The sequence below is a fragment of the Peromyscus californicus genome, unplaced genomic scaffold (genome assembly GCF_007827085.1).
Source record: "Peromyscus californicus insignis strain IS unplaced genomic scaffold, ASM782708v3 Scaffold_3__1_contigs__length_106647218, whole genome shotgun sequence".
In the NCBI taxonomy this organism is placed as follows: Eukaryota; Metazoa; Chordata; class Mammalia; order Rodentia; family Cricetidae; genus Peromyscus; species Peromyscus californicus.
In genome coordinates this window covers 7,805,857-7,822,247 of record NW_026294551.1, presented here as the reverse complement: position 1 = coordinate 7,822,247, position 16,391 = coordinate 7,805,857, and the positions used below count along the sequence as shown (strand labels likewise).

General features: G+C 49.6%; 1 protein-coding gene across 2 annotated transcripts in view; it reads left to right on the top strand.

Moving 5' to 3' along the window:
* The first annotated feature begins 1,941 nt into the window (after positions 1-1,941).
* The window catches only part of Dnai2 (dynein axonemal intermediate chain 2), a 34,291-nt gene continuing 19,841 nt past the window's right edge, over positions 1,942-16,391 (top strand). Inside the window, exons 1-5 of one of the 2 annotated variants that reach the window (XM_052758913.1) lie at positions 1,942-2,756; positions 8,980-9,179; positions 11,895-12,056; positions 12,962-13,083; positions 15,188-15,330. In XM_052758913.1, the coding sequence (XP_052614873.1) occupies positions 8,997-9,179; positions 11,895-12,056; positions 12,962-13,083; positions 15,188-15,330 (610 nt within the window). In that variant the 5' untranslated portion in view covers positions 1,942-2,756; positions 8,980-8,996. Of the gene's footprint in view, positions 3,003-8,979; positions 9,180-11,894; positions 12,057-12,961; positions 13,084-15,187; positions 15,331-16,391 lie in introns of both variants that reach the window. The other variant, XM_052758912.1, reaches the window with a different exon arrangement.

The following is a 16,391-nucleotide window of genomic DNA, read 5'->3' as shown; positions in this document are numbered from 1 at the left end:
GCGAGTGAGGGAGGGGGCAAGCCAGCGAGCAAGGTAACCCTTTCCAGTATTGGTTGGCTTTGCACAGGTCTGAGTGAGGGTAGGGTAGGGTAGGGTAGGGTAGGGTGGTGTGGGATGGGGAGCCAGGAACAAAATCATTGTCATAATAAAAATGACTGCCATTTCCTTTCCAAGTTCCCCCTCCCCCTTTTCTTATCTGCACCCCACCCCCGCTTCCCTGCCCACATGTCGTCAGAGAGGCCCCAGCTTGCAATCCCAGCCAGCCACGTTTGCTTCATCCTGGAACAGATCAGTTTACTCCTCTGGTTCGCACTGTGCCCCACCCCCACTCCTGGAGTCCTTCCCCTGTAACTCAAAACCACTTTCTAGGGCCCAGTTCCAACTCCATATCCCACATCTTGGTGACTCATGCTTTGCCTGGCTTCATCCAAATCTCCAGTGCCCACGCCTGGCCTCAGGTTCACCTCATTCTCTGCAGCCTGTAGCAGCAAGCATGTGCTGGCCGGGCCGCAATGTGGGCTGGACTCTCTGTGTCTGATCTTCCCATTACCCTGAAGAACTGTCACTGTTCTCCTACTGTGAAGATGTAGAAAGTTTAGTCCCAGAAATGGAAACTAAGGCTGGGGATGTAGTTCAGTGTAGGGCTCCAGCCTATCATATGCAAGGAACTGTTCAATCCCAATACTGAAGGAATGTCTTAACACTGTTGGATTGTTGTGAAAAGATACCATGACCAAGGCAACTCTTATAAAAGAAAGCTTTTAATTGGGGATTTGCTTATATAATTTCAGAGGGTTAGTGTAGCTAGAGTTTTCCTGCCTGGCCCACAGTCAGGGCAAATCTCTCTCACCTGCCAGTCCCACAGCTGCTAAAACCCGACCAAGTAAACACAGAGACTTATATTGGTTACAAACTGTATGGCCGTGGCAGGCTTCTTGCTAACTGTTCTTATAGCTTAAATTAATCCATTTCCATTAATCTATACCTTGCCACGTGGCTCGTGGCTTACCGGCATCTTCACATGCTGTTTGTCATCATGGCGGCTGGCAGTGTCTCTCTGACTCAGCCTTCCACTTCCCAGCTTTATTCTCCTCCTTGTCCCGCCTACACTTCCTGCCTAGCCAATGGCCAAACAGTGTTTTATTTATTGACTAATCAGCAACACATTTGCCATACAGAACATCCCACAGCAGGTTAGTCCATAATCATCACAGCAGGAAACATGGTTGCATGTAGACAGGTACAATCCTGGAGAAGTAGCTGAGAGAGACTACATTCTGATCCATAGGCAGCAGGAAGAGAGAGACACTGGGCCTGGTGTGGGCTTTTGAAACCTCCAGGCCCACTCCCACCCCACCCCCAGTGACACACCTCCAACAAGGCCACACCTCCTAATCTTTTCCAGACAGCTTGCCCAACTTTGGACTAAGCGTGCATATCTATGAGCCTGTGGGGACCAATCTCATTCAAGCCGTCACGGGGGAGAGAGGGGAGACAAACTTGCTAAAAATAACACGATAAATAAATGAACAATATAGGGTCTCCAGCTCCAAATGCTCTTAGGGTCCTCTGGGAAGCTGTCTGGGATTCTGTAGTTTTCTTTCTCTTTAAAAATCACAGTGTGTGTGTGTGTGTGTGTGTGTGTGCGCTCATGTGCCATACATAGCACAAGTATGGAGGTCAGAGGACAGCTTGGGAAATCAGTTCTCCCCTTCACATGTGTGTCCAGGGGCTCAAACCCAGGTCATCAGAAGTGGTGACAAGTCCTTTTCCCCACTGAGCATCTCGTCAATCCTATATATAGGACTAAACTTCCCTTCTTTAATTTTTTAATTACTGACTTATTATTACTGTGGGTGTGCACCATGGCAGGTGTAGGAGGTCAGAGGACAACTTTGTGGAATCCTTTCTCTTTTTCCACTTTGACGTGGGTTCTAGGGTTTGTCGGGTTTGGGAAGCGAGTGCCTGTTACTTAGCCGTCTTGTCGGCCCTTGGTATGGTTGTCTAATCCCTCCTGTATTTTCTCACTTCATTGCCTTGAGCTCGTGAGAAAAACGTCTCTCACTGTGTCATTCATCATCCATCAGCTCTTTCATTCATGCAGTGAAACCATGTTTACAGTGTGCCAACTACACAGCTAAGCCATGCATGCATTCAGCCTGACCCTCAAGGAATTTCCATTCTGGAGATGTATTCAGAAGGGTGGTGGTGCAGGGGATGTGGCAGCAGAACAGACCGGGTCATTGCAGCAAACAGTGACAAATCAGATAAGATCAGAACTGAACAGAGCAGGCTTTCACTAACCCAGGCGCAGGCCTTCCCACGCACTGGTCACTTTGCTTGCGTTTTCAAGGGACTTCGCCGGATGCATAACTATAGCCTTGGGTAAGTGTTTTGGCCAAGCCCTTATGACCACTAGCGGGATTCAAAAGTTGGCTAACTTTCCTCCACCTCTTCCGCAGACCTCCTCCAGAAAAGGGAGGAAAGAAGGGCTTTGCTTCCGACCAGGGGGACCTATGTCACGTGCTCCAGATCGCCTTCCGAACCGTCCGTGTCTCGGCCCGGCTGGGGTTGCTAGGCAACCGGTAAACTCCACAGCTCCCAGCCGTTTAAGCTGCGCTGGAGCCGGGACGTGGCTTGGGCGCTTCCCGGGCGAAGTGTAGCAGGAGAAACTGAGCCTAAATAAGGGACTGGAGCCCAGGAGGACGTCCAAGCCTGAAAGGAAACCTGGCGAGAGGAGGAAAGAGCCCCAGAGGGTAATAATCACCAACAGTGCAAGAAACCTAGGAGATAGATTCCTTCTAGGAGAATTGTTGGATGCTGGAATCAGGACCAGCGCTCCCTAGCGCTCTTCCCGCCGCATTAATCCTCGCTGCCCGGAATATTCTCCAAGTTCTAGGACCTCTGCAATCCCCAAGCACCTTGCCTTCTGCATCACTACCCCACCAGGCCCTGACCCTGACCGTGTCCCGGAGTGGGCGGGACTTCTTTCGGGCTTTCAGGTGACGTTCTGCCTGGGGAGGATGGGGCTGTTAAGAGAGCTTTCGCCGGGCGGTGGTGGCGCACGCCTTTAATCCCAGCACTCGGGAGGCAGAGCCAGGCGGATCTCTGTGAGTTCGAGGCCAGCCTGGGCTACCAAGTGAGTTCCAGGAGAGGCGCAAAGCTACACAGAGAAACCCTGTCTCGAAAAACCAAAAAAAAAAAAAAAAAAAAAAAAGAGAGCTTTCAATTAAGAGAAGGGAGTGGGAGAGGGAAAGGCACATGCCTATGATCCCTGCACTCGGTAGGCAGATACAGGAGGATTGCCGAGAGTCCGAGGCCAGCCTAGACTACTCATTAGGTTCCAGGCCATCTGGCCTAAGAATGAAGGGACGGCTCAGCAGTTAATAGCGAGCACTGCTCTTGCAGAAGACTAGAGTTTGATTCAGGTGACTCACAGCCGCTGTAACTCCAGCTCCAGGGCATCTGACACTTCTGGTTTCCACTTGTGTGCACATACCCACATGCAGACATACCCACACACACCACACATGTTTAAATTTAAAAATAAAGCCAATTTGAGAAAAGTGAGGTGGGGGGAGTAATTGTGGGAGATCACAAGAGTACTGTGATCTGAGTACAGATACTGTATGTGAATGCATCCTTTTGTTTGCCCCTCGGTCTGAGAGCTGGCCTTACCATGCCCACTAGGGTCCTGAAACATTAACCTAGTCCAGAAGGTTCTCAAAGACATGGGAAGGACGAAAGGAGCCCTGCCTCTGCGTTCCTCCCTCAAGCAAGGCTCCTCAGTTCCAGGCACACAGATGAGCTGCCCCCAGAGACAAAGGCTGGCCCTCCTCCTGGCCTCTTTCCGGGCTGACACCCCTGCTTCCTGCCATTCCCTGGGTTTCCCTCCCAGCTCTGTGCCACGCTTTCTGTTAAACCACAAGGGTTCTCTCTAGGAATGACTTGGCTCATCATCCTCATATGACCCACCAGAATACAGGAAGTGGTCACATGTTTTGGTGCTTGGACCGGGCTATAGAGGTTCCTTGTGGTTCTGGGTTTGAGATTTGTGGGGGCTGGGTGTAGCAAGGTGGTAGAACACCGGTATATGTGAGGTTCTAGAGTTCGTGTTACACACAGAGTGTATGTGGAGGGGGAGATTGCGATTCTTCATGCTTCTGGGTCTCTAGAATAGAGGCAATCTCCCCCTGACACTCCTAGGCAACAGTAATACTCTTGGTCCCCAGTGCTACACACATAGCCCTTGCAGACACTCTGCTCAGACCCTGGGGAAGCCCCACCCTGCAGCACTTATCTCCCAAAAGAGGGGAAAGACTGTTGTGACACCCTTGGATGACCTTGTCACTTATCTTTGCACCGTGCTAGCTTGTGAGAAAAGCCTGCACTGCTGGGTCCTTGAATGTGCTATCTTCCTGTCACCAGGCTGGCCTTTAAATGTCCCCTCTGTCTGCCTCCAGACAATGCCTCCGTTCTCCATGCGGGCTTGGCCTTGGGAAACACCAAGGAAGAGAGCAAAGCTGTTAGAATCTGATCGGGGGTGAAGAGGCTGGTTTTTTTTTTTTTTTCCTTCCCAGAATTTCCCCATTCTCTTAAGTGTCCTTGTGTTGCCCCAGGAGTCAGCTGTGCCACAGCAATTGGAGATGGAGAGAGACAGCCCCTAATTGCCTGAATCCAGCTGCTGGGTCTGGGAGGCACGGGTGCTTTTCACGATTGGTGGAAGACAGAGAATTTAATTGACTTTGCATTCTTTTCCCCAAGGCTTCGATTTCATCCACACAGAATGAAGACGGCAGGTACCCTGACGCAGACTTGCTGCCTTGACCACCCCTCCTGCCCTCTGAGCCATCGCTCCTGCCCATAAGGGCGACTTTCCAAACCACTTTCTCGAAGAGTATAGTTTGTGTTGGCTTTGGGGGTGGTTTGAAGCATGCTTTTATTTTTGTTGTTTTTGAGACAGGGTCTCATGCTCCATCTGGCCTTGAACTGTGAGGCTAGCCTTGAACTCCTGATTCTTCTGTCTTTACATCCCAAGTACTGGGATTACAGGCATGTGTCACCACACCAAGCAGGTCATGCTGCTTCAAGGAGCAATATATGGATGCCAAGAGACTGGGGAGTTAATCCCACCCCATCCCCCCACCCCCGTCTTCTCACTCACCCCCTGCTCCAGCTGTTCCCTTGCACTCTGGTACCTGCTTCTAGATGGACATGCCCAGCTCTCAGCCTCTCAGTTTCCAGGACTCAGTAGGCAGCCGTAGGTCTGACTTCTTGTAGTCACGGAGCCTTATAGTTTCTGCTCTTACATTTAGGTCCACACAGCCCATTTCGAGTTCATTTTTGCATATGGTGTGCGGTGTGGCGCTTTCTGATCTTTGGCTTGGGGACACCCAGTTGTCCCAGCATCATCAAAGACCATTCCCTCCCTGGTACATCCCTTGATGGTTCGTCAGAGATCGGCTGACCACGAACCCGAAGGTTTTTTCCTGAGCTTTCGGTCCGCCTCTTCGCTCATGTGTCCCCTTGCATCAGGACATCGCCGCCTTCATTACTTGTGGTTGGATTGATTGATTGGTTGGTTAGTTGACCGGTTTTAAAGAGTGTTTTGAGTTTAAGTCTCACTGTGTAGCCTTGACTGCCCTGACACCCGTTCTGTAGACCAGACTGGCCTAGAACTTACAGTGATCCTCCTGCCTCTGCTTCTTCAGCACTGAGATTATAGACATACCACCATGTCTAGTGCATAATTAGTTTTGTTTTTTTTTTTTTTTTTTTTTTTTTTGGTTTTTCGAGACAGGGTTTCTCTGTGTAGCTTTGCGCCTTTCCTGGAACTCACTTTGTAGACCAGGCTGGCCTCGAACTCACAGAGATCCACCTGGCTCTGCCTCCCGAGTGCTGGGATTAAAGGCGTGCCCCACCACCGCCCGGCTCATAATTAAGTTTTATTGTCTATCTCCCCTTCCCCCCTCCCCTCTCTCTCTCCTCTCTTTCTTCTCTCTCCTCTCTGTATGTGTGTCTTTGAGATAGGATCTTTTAATTTTTTTTTTTTTTTTTGGATTTTCGAGACAGGGTTTCTCTGTGTAGCTTTGTGCCTTTCCTGGGACTCACTTGGTAGCCCAGGTTGGCCTCGAACTCACAGAGATCCGCCTGGCTCTGCCTCCCGAGTGCTGGGATTAAAGGCGTGTGCCACCACCGCCCGGCCAGGATCTTTTAATTTTTAAAAACATTGTTTTAAAGATTTTAAAATGTTTGTCTTATGTGTATGTTTTGCCTGCATGTGAGCCTGGTGCCCTCGGAGGCCAGAGAATGACATCAGATCTCCTGGAACTGGAGTTACAGATGGTTGAGAGCTGCCAAGTGGGTGCTGGGATTCAAACCCTGGTCCTCTGAAAGAGCAGCCAGTTCTCTTTACCACTGAGCCATCTCCCCAGCCTCTGGGAAAGTTTAATTTTGTTTGTGTGTTTGTTTTTTGAGACAGGGTTTCTCTGTGTATCTTTATGCCTTTCCTGGAACTCACTCTGTAGCCCAAGCTGGCCTCAAACTCACGGAGATCGGCCTGGCTCTGCCTCCCAAGTGTTGGGATTAAAGGCGTGCGCCGCCACCGCCGGGCTGAAAGTTTGATTTTTATATATGTGTATGTGTGCTTGCCCTCTTGTCTGTCTGTATTGTGACATGCGAGTACTGGGAACCACACTCCAGTCCTCTGTAGAGCAGTCAGTGAGTGTTGTTAACCACCCAGCCATCCCTTCAGCACCAGACAGAGTCTGACATAGCTCAAACTGAAGCTCAGAGTCCACAGTATAATGCCCCAGATGGCCAGATGACCAGCCACCTGTCCTCAGCCTCCTAATGCACAGGGTCAGAAGTTCCCTTTGTGTAGAGTGGAGGGCGGTTGGCATTGTCTTTCTGTATTCTCAGGACTTTGATAAGGAGGCCTTTCCTCACACCCTGTTTGTGTGCCAGCCTCCCTACAGCCCCTTTGCAGCTGCAGGTCAGCCCTGGAAAGACTGAGTGACCCAGCCAAGGACACACTGCTGATGAAGGCAGGGCCCGAACTCCAGGGTCTTACCAGCCTTCTTTTTTTTTTTTTTTTTTTTTTTTTCTCTGTGTAGCTTTGGAGCCTGTCCTGGAACTTACTCTGTAGCCCAGGCTGGTACCAGCCTTCTTTATAATTATTATTATTTTTTAATTTAGAGTGAGTGTGTGCATGTGCATGTGCTTGTGCAAGCCACCATGCGCACGTGGAGGTCAGAAAACACCTGTTGGAGATAGCCCTCCCCTGCCACCATGGGCTCCGGGGATCGAACCCGGGTCTTGAGGCTTGTGCCACAAACACCGTTCTTGCTTCTCATGGCTAAGGAGCACAAACCAGTGACTGTCTAGTTCTGCTTGTTGAAGAAGCCGCCTGACTTTTTGTCCTTCTCAAAGTGGCTCACAGATCTGCATAGGGCTATGCAGAAGGCATAGATTCCCTCTGCGGCCACCAGAGGAGGTGTCGAGCCTGGGAATCTGGCACTCTGGCTTGGATGAGCCTTTGAACAGTTGTGGAAGTGGCTGGGGGTTCTTAAGAGATTCCGGTTTCTCTAATCTGTGTACCATGTGGTTCAAATCTCGAGGGTGGTGGTGGGTTTAGCTCAAAGTCGTGGTCACCAATATCACTTCCTGCCTCCCAGCAAGTGTATTGTTCAGTGGAGAGTGTGTAATTTTGTGGGTAAGAACTCTGAAGCCAGGCAGACCACCTGGGCTACTTGTCAGCCATGTGGCCCCAGGAAAGTCACCTAAAGGTAGGAATGTTCAAGTGAAATGGTGATTTCATTGCTCACCTCAGAGGACAAGTGGAATTTATACTTAGCATACGGTCAGCACTCAGATGGATTAGGTTATTCTTGATGTTTTGTCTTGGTTTATTTTGTTTCTTTAAAGATTTTGTTTTTTCTGGGCATGGTGGCTCATGCCTTTAATCTCAGTATTCAGGATACAGAGGCCAGTGAATCTCCAAGTTTAAAGGCAGCTTGGTCTACATGGTTAGTTCCAGGTCAGACAGTGAGACCCTGTCTCAAATAAGATGTATGTAGCTCTGTGTGTGTGTGAGAGAGAGAAAAGTGTGGGAGAAGGAGGGATTGGCATATACACACATGCTCACGGTGGCCAGAAGGTGGCCCTGGATCTCCCGGAGCTAGAGTTACAAACTCCAGTCCTCTGTAAGAGGAGCAAGTACTTTTAACCACTGAGTCATCTCTCCAGGCCCCTTTTAGACAAGGTCTCACTATATATCACAGGCTGCTTTTGAAGCATAGGCTGGCCTTGAACTCACGGTAGTCCTCCTGCTTCAGTCTTCCAAGGGCTGGGAGCACAAGTGTGAACCATCATACTTGGTTTCAGATGAGAGATTTTTGGTTTTGGTTTTGTTTGTTTGTTTTGCTTCTATGTTTTGTGTTTTGAGACAGGGTCTCATGTAGCTCAGACTGGCTTTGAACTTGCTATGTAGCCTAGGATGATTTTAAAGCCCTATCCTCCTGCCTCCATCTTCAAAGTGCCCTGCTGAATGGGATTATTTTTACAAGTGTGTGTCTGTGTGTGTGTGTGTGGGGGGGGGGGGGGTTGCCTGCATCCTGTGTGTGTATATCTGTGCACAATGTGTGTACACTACCCATGCAGGCCAGAAGAGGGCGATGTCGGGTCCCCTGGGGCCGGAGTCAGAGGTGCTTGTGAGCAGCTGTGTGGGTGCAGGAATGGACCCCAGGGTCCTCGGGAAGAGCAGCCAGTACTCTTAACCACTGAGCCATCTCTCTAGCCCCTAAATTATTTTTTAAAAATACAGGTGTAGCTTCTGGAGAGATCCCCTAGGATTCCCTAACCTGGCTCCCTGCAAATCAGATGCAAAGCGTGGCCCCGCCTCCAGTGGGACCTGAGGAGATGAGCGGTGTCTGGGTGGGACCCCTCACCAGTCTCAGACTGTCCTCTATCCTGCTGCAGCGGTCGCAGCCATCGCCATGGAGATCGTCTACGTGTACGTCAAGAAGCGCAGCGAGTTTGGGAAACAGTGCAACTTCTCAGACCGCCAGGCGGAGCTGAACATCGACATCCCGCCCAACCCTGAGCTGTCCACACTGTATGTGGAGCGGAACCCAGTGGACACGGGCATCCAGTGCTCGGCCAGTATGTCAGAACACGAGGTGAGTGCCTACCCTGGAGACCCAGGGTGGTCAGTGGGGAAACTGGCCTATCTGGAAACTAGGCAGAGAGGACGAGAGCTGGTGCTGGAGGTGTATGGGTAGAGGAATCCCAAGACTCACCCTTGTGCCAGGATCAGGAGTAGATAACACCAACTCTTCTTGGGCCAGAGCAGGTGTGTCCACGGAGTGCACACGGCAAGCCCACGCTCTGAATTGCTGTTGATGCACAGTTTCTGTGATGTTGAAGGATGGATAATTAGTCACTGTTAATATGATATCTCCCAGCATGGGTGGGTGGATTCCAGGGCTCAGTCACCTCCAGACATGGCTGAGGATAGCTGTGAATGTGGCGCAATACAAGCTGGCAAATCTACTTAAAGCATTATGATGATTTTTTCGTATGTGTGATTTTTTTTTTAAAGTCTGTAGCAGAGGGGTTGTGCACACCCAGCTTGGCCTTGAACTTGCCAGGACAAGAATGACCTTGAGTTTCTGATCCTCCTGCCTCCATCTCACAAGTCTGATTTTTTTTTGTTTGTTTGTTTTTTGAGACAGAGTTTCTCTATGTATTAGCCTTGGCTATCCTAGAACTCACTCTGTAGACCTGGCTGACCTTGAACTCACAGAAATCCACCTACCTCTGCCTCCCTGAGTGCTGAGATTAAAGGCATGTGCCACCACTGCCCGGCCACATGTCTGATTTTTAAAGATTACATCTATTTCCTCTGTCCAGCAGAGAGAGAGAGAGACAAAGAGAGAGAGACAGAGACAGAGACAGAGAAACAGAGACACACACAGAGAGAGAGACAGAGAGAGAGACACACACACACACAGACAGACAGAGACAGAGACAGAGAGAGACAGAGAGAGAGAAAGACAGAGAGTCAATCATGTGGTTACTGAAATGAACTTTGTGGATGACAGTATTGGGTCCTATTACAGTATCAAAAAGATTGGACATGTCTAGAACTGAAATGTTCCTCCCAAGGCTTCTAAGGCCTCAGAGATGTCACTGGAGTCATTCTGGGCATTTGACCCTTCTGAGAGAACTACCCAGAGGTGCTTGAGAAAAAGGAAGTGTTACCTAGAAAATTCCCACTGGAATGGGTTAGGGCCCCAGGAACACTGTGTCTCTGTGAAGTAAGGGATCAAACTCCAATTCTGTCAGCCACACTGAGAATCATGTGGAATGTGCTAACCCATCTTATCCTGCCCAGGGTCAGCCAGTGAAAGTATCACTTGATTTGGCCCAAACACCTTCACCATCTTTTGGGCATGAGTGATCTTGGTGACTCACATGAATGAACTTCCTGCTTTTTCAACCTAATTACTGCTTCCGGACCCAGGATGACAGTGCTCATGGCACAGCACATCCCTCAGGGCTTTCCAGTTGTAGCCCTGTGCTTCAGAGCATCTCACTCTAGGAGAGCCGGCTTAAAGTGTGGAAAGGAGACGGAGCACCCAGTTCATGGGCATGGGGATTCCTTCCCCGCAAGATAATGAAAAGCTTTGGAACTACAGAGAGGTGATGGCTGCACCACACTTTCTGGAGATGTAGCTCAGTTGGTAGAGTTCTTGACTAACATATGTAGAGAGCCCTGGGTTCCACCCCAAATGTTGTATAAAGCCAAGTGTGACCCAGGCATGGTGGTGCATGTCTTTAATCTCAGCACTCAGAAGGCAGAGGCAGGTGATTCTTCAAGGCCAACTTGACTGACACATAGCACGTTCCAGGTCAGCTAGGGTTACATAGTGAGACCCTGTCTCAAAAATAAAATAAAAAGCCAGGCGTTGGTGGCGCATGCCTTTAATCCCAGCACTCAGAGGCAGAGCCAGGCGGATCTCTGTGAGTTCGAGGCCAGCCTGGGCTACCAAGTGAGCTCCAGGAAAGGCGCAAAGCTACACAGAGAAACCCTGTCTCGAAAAACCAAAAAAATAAAAAAATTAAATAAAAAAATAAAAATAAAACCAAGTGTGGCAGTACATGCTTGTAATCCCAGCACCCTGGAAACAGAGGCAGGAGGATCAGAAGTTCAAAGTCATACTCAAGCTACACAGTAAGTGTGAGGCCCACCTGGGCTATATGAGACCCTGTCTCAAATATAAAATGAATGAAAGAATGAATGAATGAATGAAGGCAACTTTTGCTGGGAAAACTGTCCTGCCAGCTACGCAGAATGCATCAGGCAACCCCACATTCTGAGTTGCTGTTGATCTGCACTCTCTGAAGCTAAAGGATAGAGGACCAATCACTGTTACTTTATCTCCCAGGATGGGTGGATGTGCTCTGGAGCCTATTCAAGATAAAGATGGGCTGGGTGTTGGTGGTGGCACATGTCTTTAATCCCAGCACTCAGGAGGCAGAGACAGGTGGATCTCTGTGAGTTCGAGGCCAGCCTGTTCTACAGAGCAAGTTCCAGGCCAGGCTCCAAAGCTACAGAGAGAAACCCTGTCTCAGGGGAAAAAAAAAAAATAAAGATGGAACTGGGTTTTCCATGACCACCATTGCCCCCTGCAAAGCTGTCAAGGTAGTGCTGCTCAGGCCACTTGTTGTCACCTGAGAACCAGAGAGGGCCTCACTTGGTGGCTTTGGTCAGGGCACCTCTTCCTCAGTATCTCCTTAAGAGCTCAGGGTCCTGGGACCCCAAGATCTGGGTTTGGGGAAATGGCTGAATGCTTAGACCTGTGACATCTCATCTGTGGTTCTCCGTTTAGGCCAACACAGAGCGGTTTGAGATGGAGAGCTGTGGGGTCAACCATGTCGAGGGGGGCTGGCCCAAGGATGTGAACCCCCAGGAGCTGGAGCAGACCATCCGCTTCCGGAAGAAAGTGGAGAAAGATGAGAACTACATCAATGCCGTCATGCAGCTGGGCTCGGTTAGGCTCCCCCCCAGCTCCAGCTGTCCGACCCCAGCTCCCGCAGCTTGGACTGTGCCCAGGCTATGCCGAGCCCCATGTAGGCTTCTGTGGCTTCCAGCTAGGCCTATAGCCAAACAGGTTTTAGAAAAGAGTCTAAATGCCAGACGAGGGCTGGCAAGATGGCTCGTCGGGTAAAGGCCTTTGTCACCAAGGCTGATCACTTGAGTTGGAGCCCTGGAACCCACATGATAGCTGGAGAGAACTCACTCCTGTAAAGTATGCTCTGACCTCCACACATGTGCAATGGTGAGGACATCCCCCAAAACACAGGCACACACGCAATAATAACAATTAAATAAATAAGATGCAGGGAGACCCTTTGGTAATGGGTACCCCAAAAGAGCTTGTCAGTCAGTAATGCTCACTCATGCACAGAACTGAATTTTAAGTCTCTGCCAGACACAGCAGACTGTAAACTGAATTTCACATGCTTCCTGTCCCCAAAGAGTCTGTAATTCACTCTGAGAGTCCAAGACAGACAGACAGATTTTGCCAGATACCATTAAAAGAAACACTGTCAGAGACATAGGCTTGCCCATTTGCTCCATAAGGAATGAATTTCCTGCTGAAGGAGTCAAAGAAGACTCCTAGAAGGGTGTCGGGCTTGGGCTAGACCTTGCTGAACATCAGAAATGACAGGGCGGGCCTTTGGGGTGGTTTGTCCTTGACATAAGTGCGATGTGAGCCATGCTTGTATGCCTGTGTCCCCAAGAACCAATTGTAATTCTTTGCAAGTGATGCTTCCCCCACGGAACAAGGGCAGGGACCACTCCGTTTTTCTTGTCCTTCTCAGGCTGCAGGATAGCCCTGCTTGGCTGGAAGAGAGCTCTCTTCACCCCTAAGATCTCCGGGTGTCTCCACAGATCATGGAACACTGCATCAAACAGAACAATGCCATCGACATCTACGAGGAGTATTTTGATGACGAGGACGGCGTGGAGGTGACCGAAGAGGCACCGTCAGCCAAGACCATCAACGTCTTCAGGTAGCTTCAGAGGGAGGGTGCCAGGTCCCCCAGAGCTGGAGTACAGGTGACCTGCCCATATGAGGATGCTGGGAACCAACGCAGGCTCTCTACAGGAATGTGATACCCTCTCTAGCATACACAGGTACCAGGCATGCTACACAGGCACCAGGCATGCATGTGAGGCACATACGTACATGCAGGGAAAACACTGATATACATACAATAAGTAACTATTTTAAAAAGTCATTGCTCTTAGCGAAATTGAGTAGGAGTACAGAGAACTCTCACGTCACTCCCGCCCTGACCGCACGGCAAACCTCAGACTTTCTATCAAGCCAGTGTGACGTTTCACACACTTGTAGTCCTGGCACTCAATAGGCTGAGACAGGAGGACTGAAGGTTCTAGGCCAGTCTGGGTTACAAAAAAAAAAAAAAAAAGATGGTACACACATGTAATCCCAGCACTTGAGAAGCAGTGGCAGGAAGATCAGGAGTTCAAGGTCATCCTCAGACTTGGATATGTAGGGAGTCTGAGGTGAGCCTGAGCTGCATAAGACCTTGTCTTAAAAAAAAAATCAAAAATCAAAAATCAGCTAACCAATCGACCAAATCTCCACTATGCAGGGGCCATGGTTTCCACTAGGGGGCAATCTTGGACCTCAGTCTGTGGATTTGGACCAAGGTCCAATGCAGAGCAGTTTTTCACTGCCCTAAAAAGTCCTTCCTGCTTTCCCTGTTCATTCTTCTGCCTTCCAACTCCTGGTGCCCACTGATCTTTTTATCATCACCAACTTCTACAAGACACACAATGCCGTATTCTTTGTGGTCCGGTTAGTCTGCCTTCTTTACTCACTAATGAGCTTGTTTCTCTGAATCTTTTCTTTCTCTCCTCCCTTCTCTTTCCTTCTTTTCCTCCTTCCTTCCCTCCTTTTCTTTTCTTTTTTTCTGAGACAGGGTGTCCTGTAGCTCAGGCTAGCCTAGACTCACTATGTAGCCAACGCTATTCCTGATCCCTCTGTCTACCTCCCAAGTGTTAGAATTAAAGCCCTTGTTTTATGTAGAGCTGGGGGCCAAATTCGGGGCTTCATGCTTGTAGGCTAAAACTCTAGCAAATGAACTACCCCCCCCCAGCTCCCCCTTTCATATTGTTAGGATTGGGATCAGGGTTATAGGTGTATACTGCCGTGTCTAGCTGGACAGGAGTTTTGAACTCATTTGGGCAAAAACCAAGTAGTGAAGTGGCTGGATTCTCTACCTCTTTTATGCTGATAACTGTGGAATCAGGCTCCCAGTCAAAACTTTCATCAGGTAAAAGTGTTTAAACTAGGCCAGCATGGTAGCACATACCTTTAATCCCAGCCCTTGGGAGGCAGAGACAGGCAGATCTCTGACTTGGTTTACATAGTAACTTTCAGGCCAGCCAGGGCTACACAGTCTTTAAAAAGAAAAGAAAAAAGAAACATGTTAAACTATAGCTCACCATGGTGACACATAGGAGTATCAGATCAGTCAGGGCTGTACAGGCATTGCCTTGCTAGGGACACAGCCTGAGTTGGTGCGTGCCTAGCATGTACAAAGCCCTGGGTTCGATCCCCAGTACCTTGTAAACTGGGTACACTGGTGCATGCCTATAATCTCTGTACTTGGGAGGTGGAGGCAGGAGGACCTCATCTTCAGTTCAAGGCTAGCCTGGGGTACATGAGATCTTGCCTCAGAAATATGTATATTATTAGCCTAAACTTCATTCATTTGCTTCCCTGGCTGTTTCCTCTTACATTCTAGGTGGAACCATTGAGACTGGCTTTCCATTTAAGGGAGTCTTGTCAACTTTGGCGTTTCTGTGGGGTTTGCCTTTATTTATTTATCCACGTATCTATCTATTTATTTATCTATGTATCTACTTACTCATTTATTGAGACAAGGCCTGTCTGCTCCGAAGACTAAACGAAGGTTGTGGATTACAGGCAGGAGCTACCTGTCATCCAGCTCAACCTTGTAAAATAAGTTCCTGAGTGAATGTGGTTGCCTAGGTCCACTTGGATTTTTTGCAAAGGAGTCTGATAAACAAAGATTTGGGGGAACCCTACCCTCCGATCCCCTGCCTTCCCTGCTCTCCCTCCAGGGACCCTCAGGAGATCAAGCGGACAGCCACACACCTCTCCTGGCACCCTGATGGCAACAGGAAACTGGCAATAGCTTATTCCTGCTTGAACTTCCAGCGAGCCCCCTTGGGCATGAGCCACGAGTCCTACATCTGGGACCTGGGTGAGACACGGGTGGTTCCATCCACAGGCCAGGGAGGGCTGAGGGGCCAGGTCAGAGGTCAGCAAAGCTCAGGGAGCCTAGAGCACAAACAAGGGATCAAAGACACTCCGTGGTGGGGACCAGGTGCAGGAGGAAGGCTCTTGTCTCCTCCCTGCGTGGGAGCAGGCAGGCACACCTCCGCAGAGCCAAAGCAGACCCACAAAGTTCCCATCCACTCTACATTTGCCTTCCACACTGGGGATTGACTCTACAGCCTTGTGAGTGTTAGGAGTTATTACTCCCCAGCCCAACTCCAGATTGTTAATCTGGGGCATTAAGATCCATGGGATCCCGGATCCATAGGCTCCCCGTACCAGAAGGTTTCCTACTTGACCAGAGGGGGCCCTAGTGGAGGGAAACCGTTCCCCTTTTCTGATACTTGCCTTTCACACGTGGCAGACAGCGACTAAAAGACCATTTTCCACAGGCAGAAATGGTAATGACGGTAAATGTGTAGGCACAACTCAGAACTGACACTCCGCTCCTTTCCGCAGCTCATCAAATTCTGACAGCAGGCCACCCTTGCCCAGAGTCGCTCCAGTTTCAACCCTGGTCCTCAGACCTGGGTGGAAGAAATTGACAGAGAGTAGATTATTAAAAAAAAAAAAAGGCCGGGTGGTGGTGGCGCATGCCTTTAATCCCAGCACTCGGGAGGCAGAGCCAGGAGGATCTCTGTGAGTTCGAGGCCAGTCTGGTCTATGGAGCGAGATCCAGGAAAGGTGCAAAGCTATACGGAGAAACCCTGTCTATAAAAACAAAACAAAACAAACAAATAAGCAAGCCCTACAGATCGATGCCGTTTGTGGGAAGGGCATGTGTGTCACAGTGCACCTGTGGAGGTCAGGCGACAACTTGGTGAGGTCATTTCTCTTCCACCTTTATCTCGGAGGACTCTCGGGCCACACTAGGCTTGGGCAGCAAGTGCCTTTACCTGTTAGACCATCTCACTGGCCCCAAGAGTAGAGTTGATGTAACACCTCAGTGCCGTTAATTCACGGACCACCCGGGGACTTGGAGTTGGC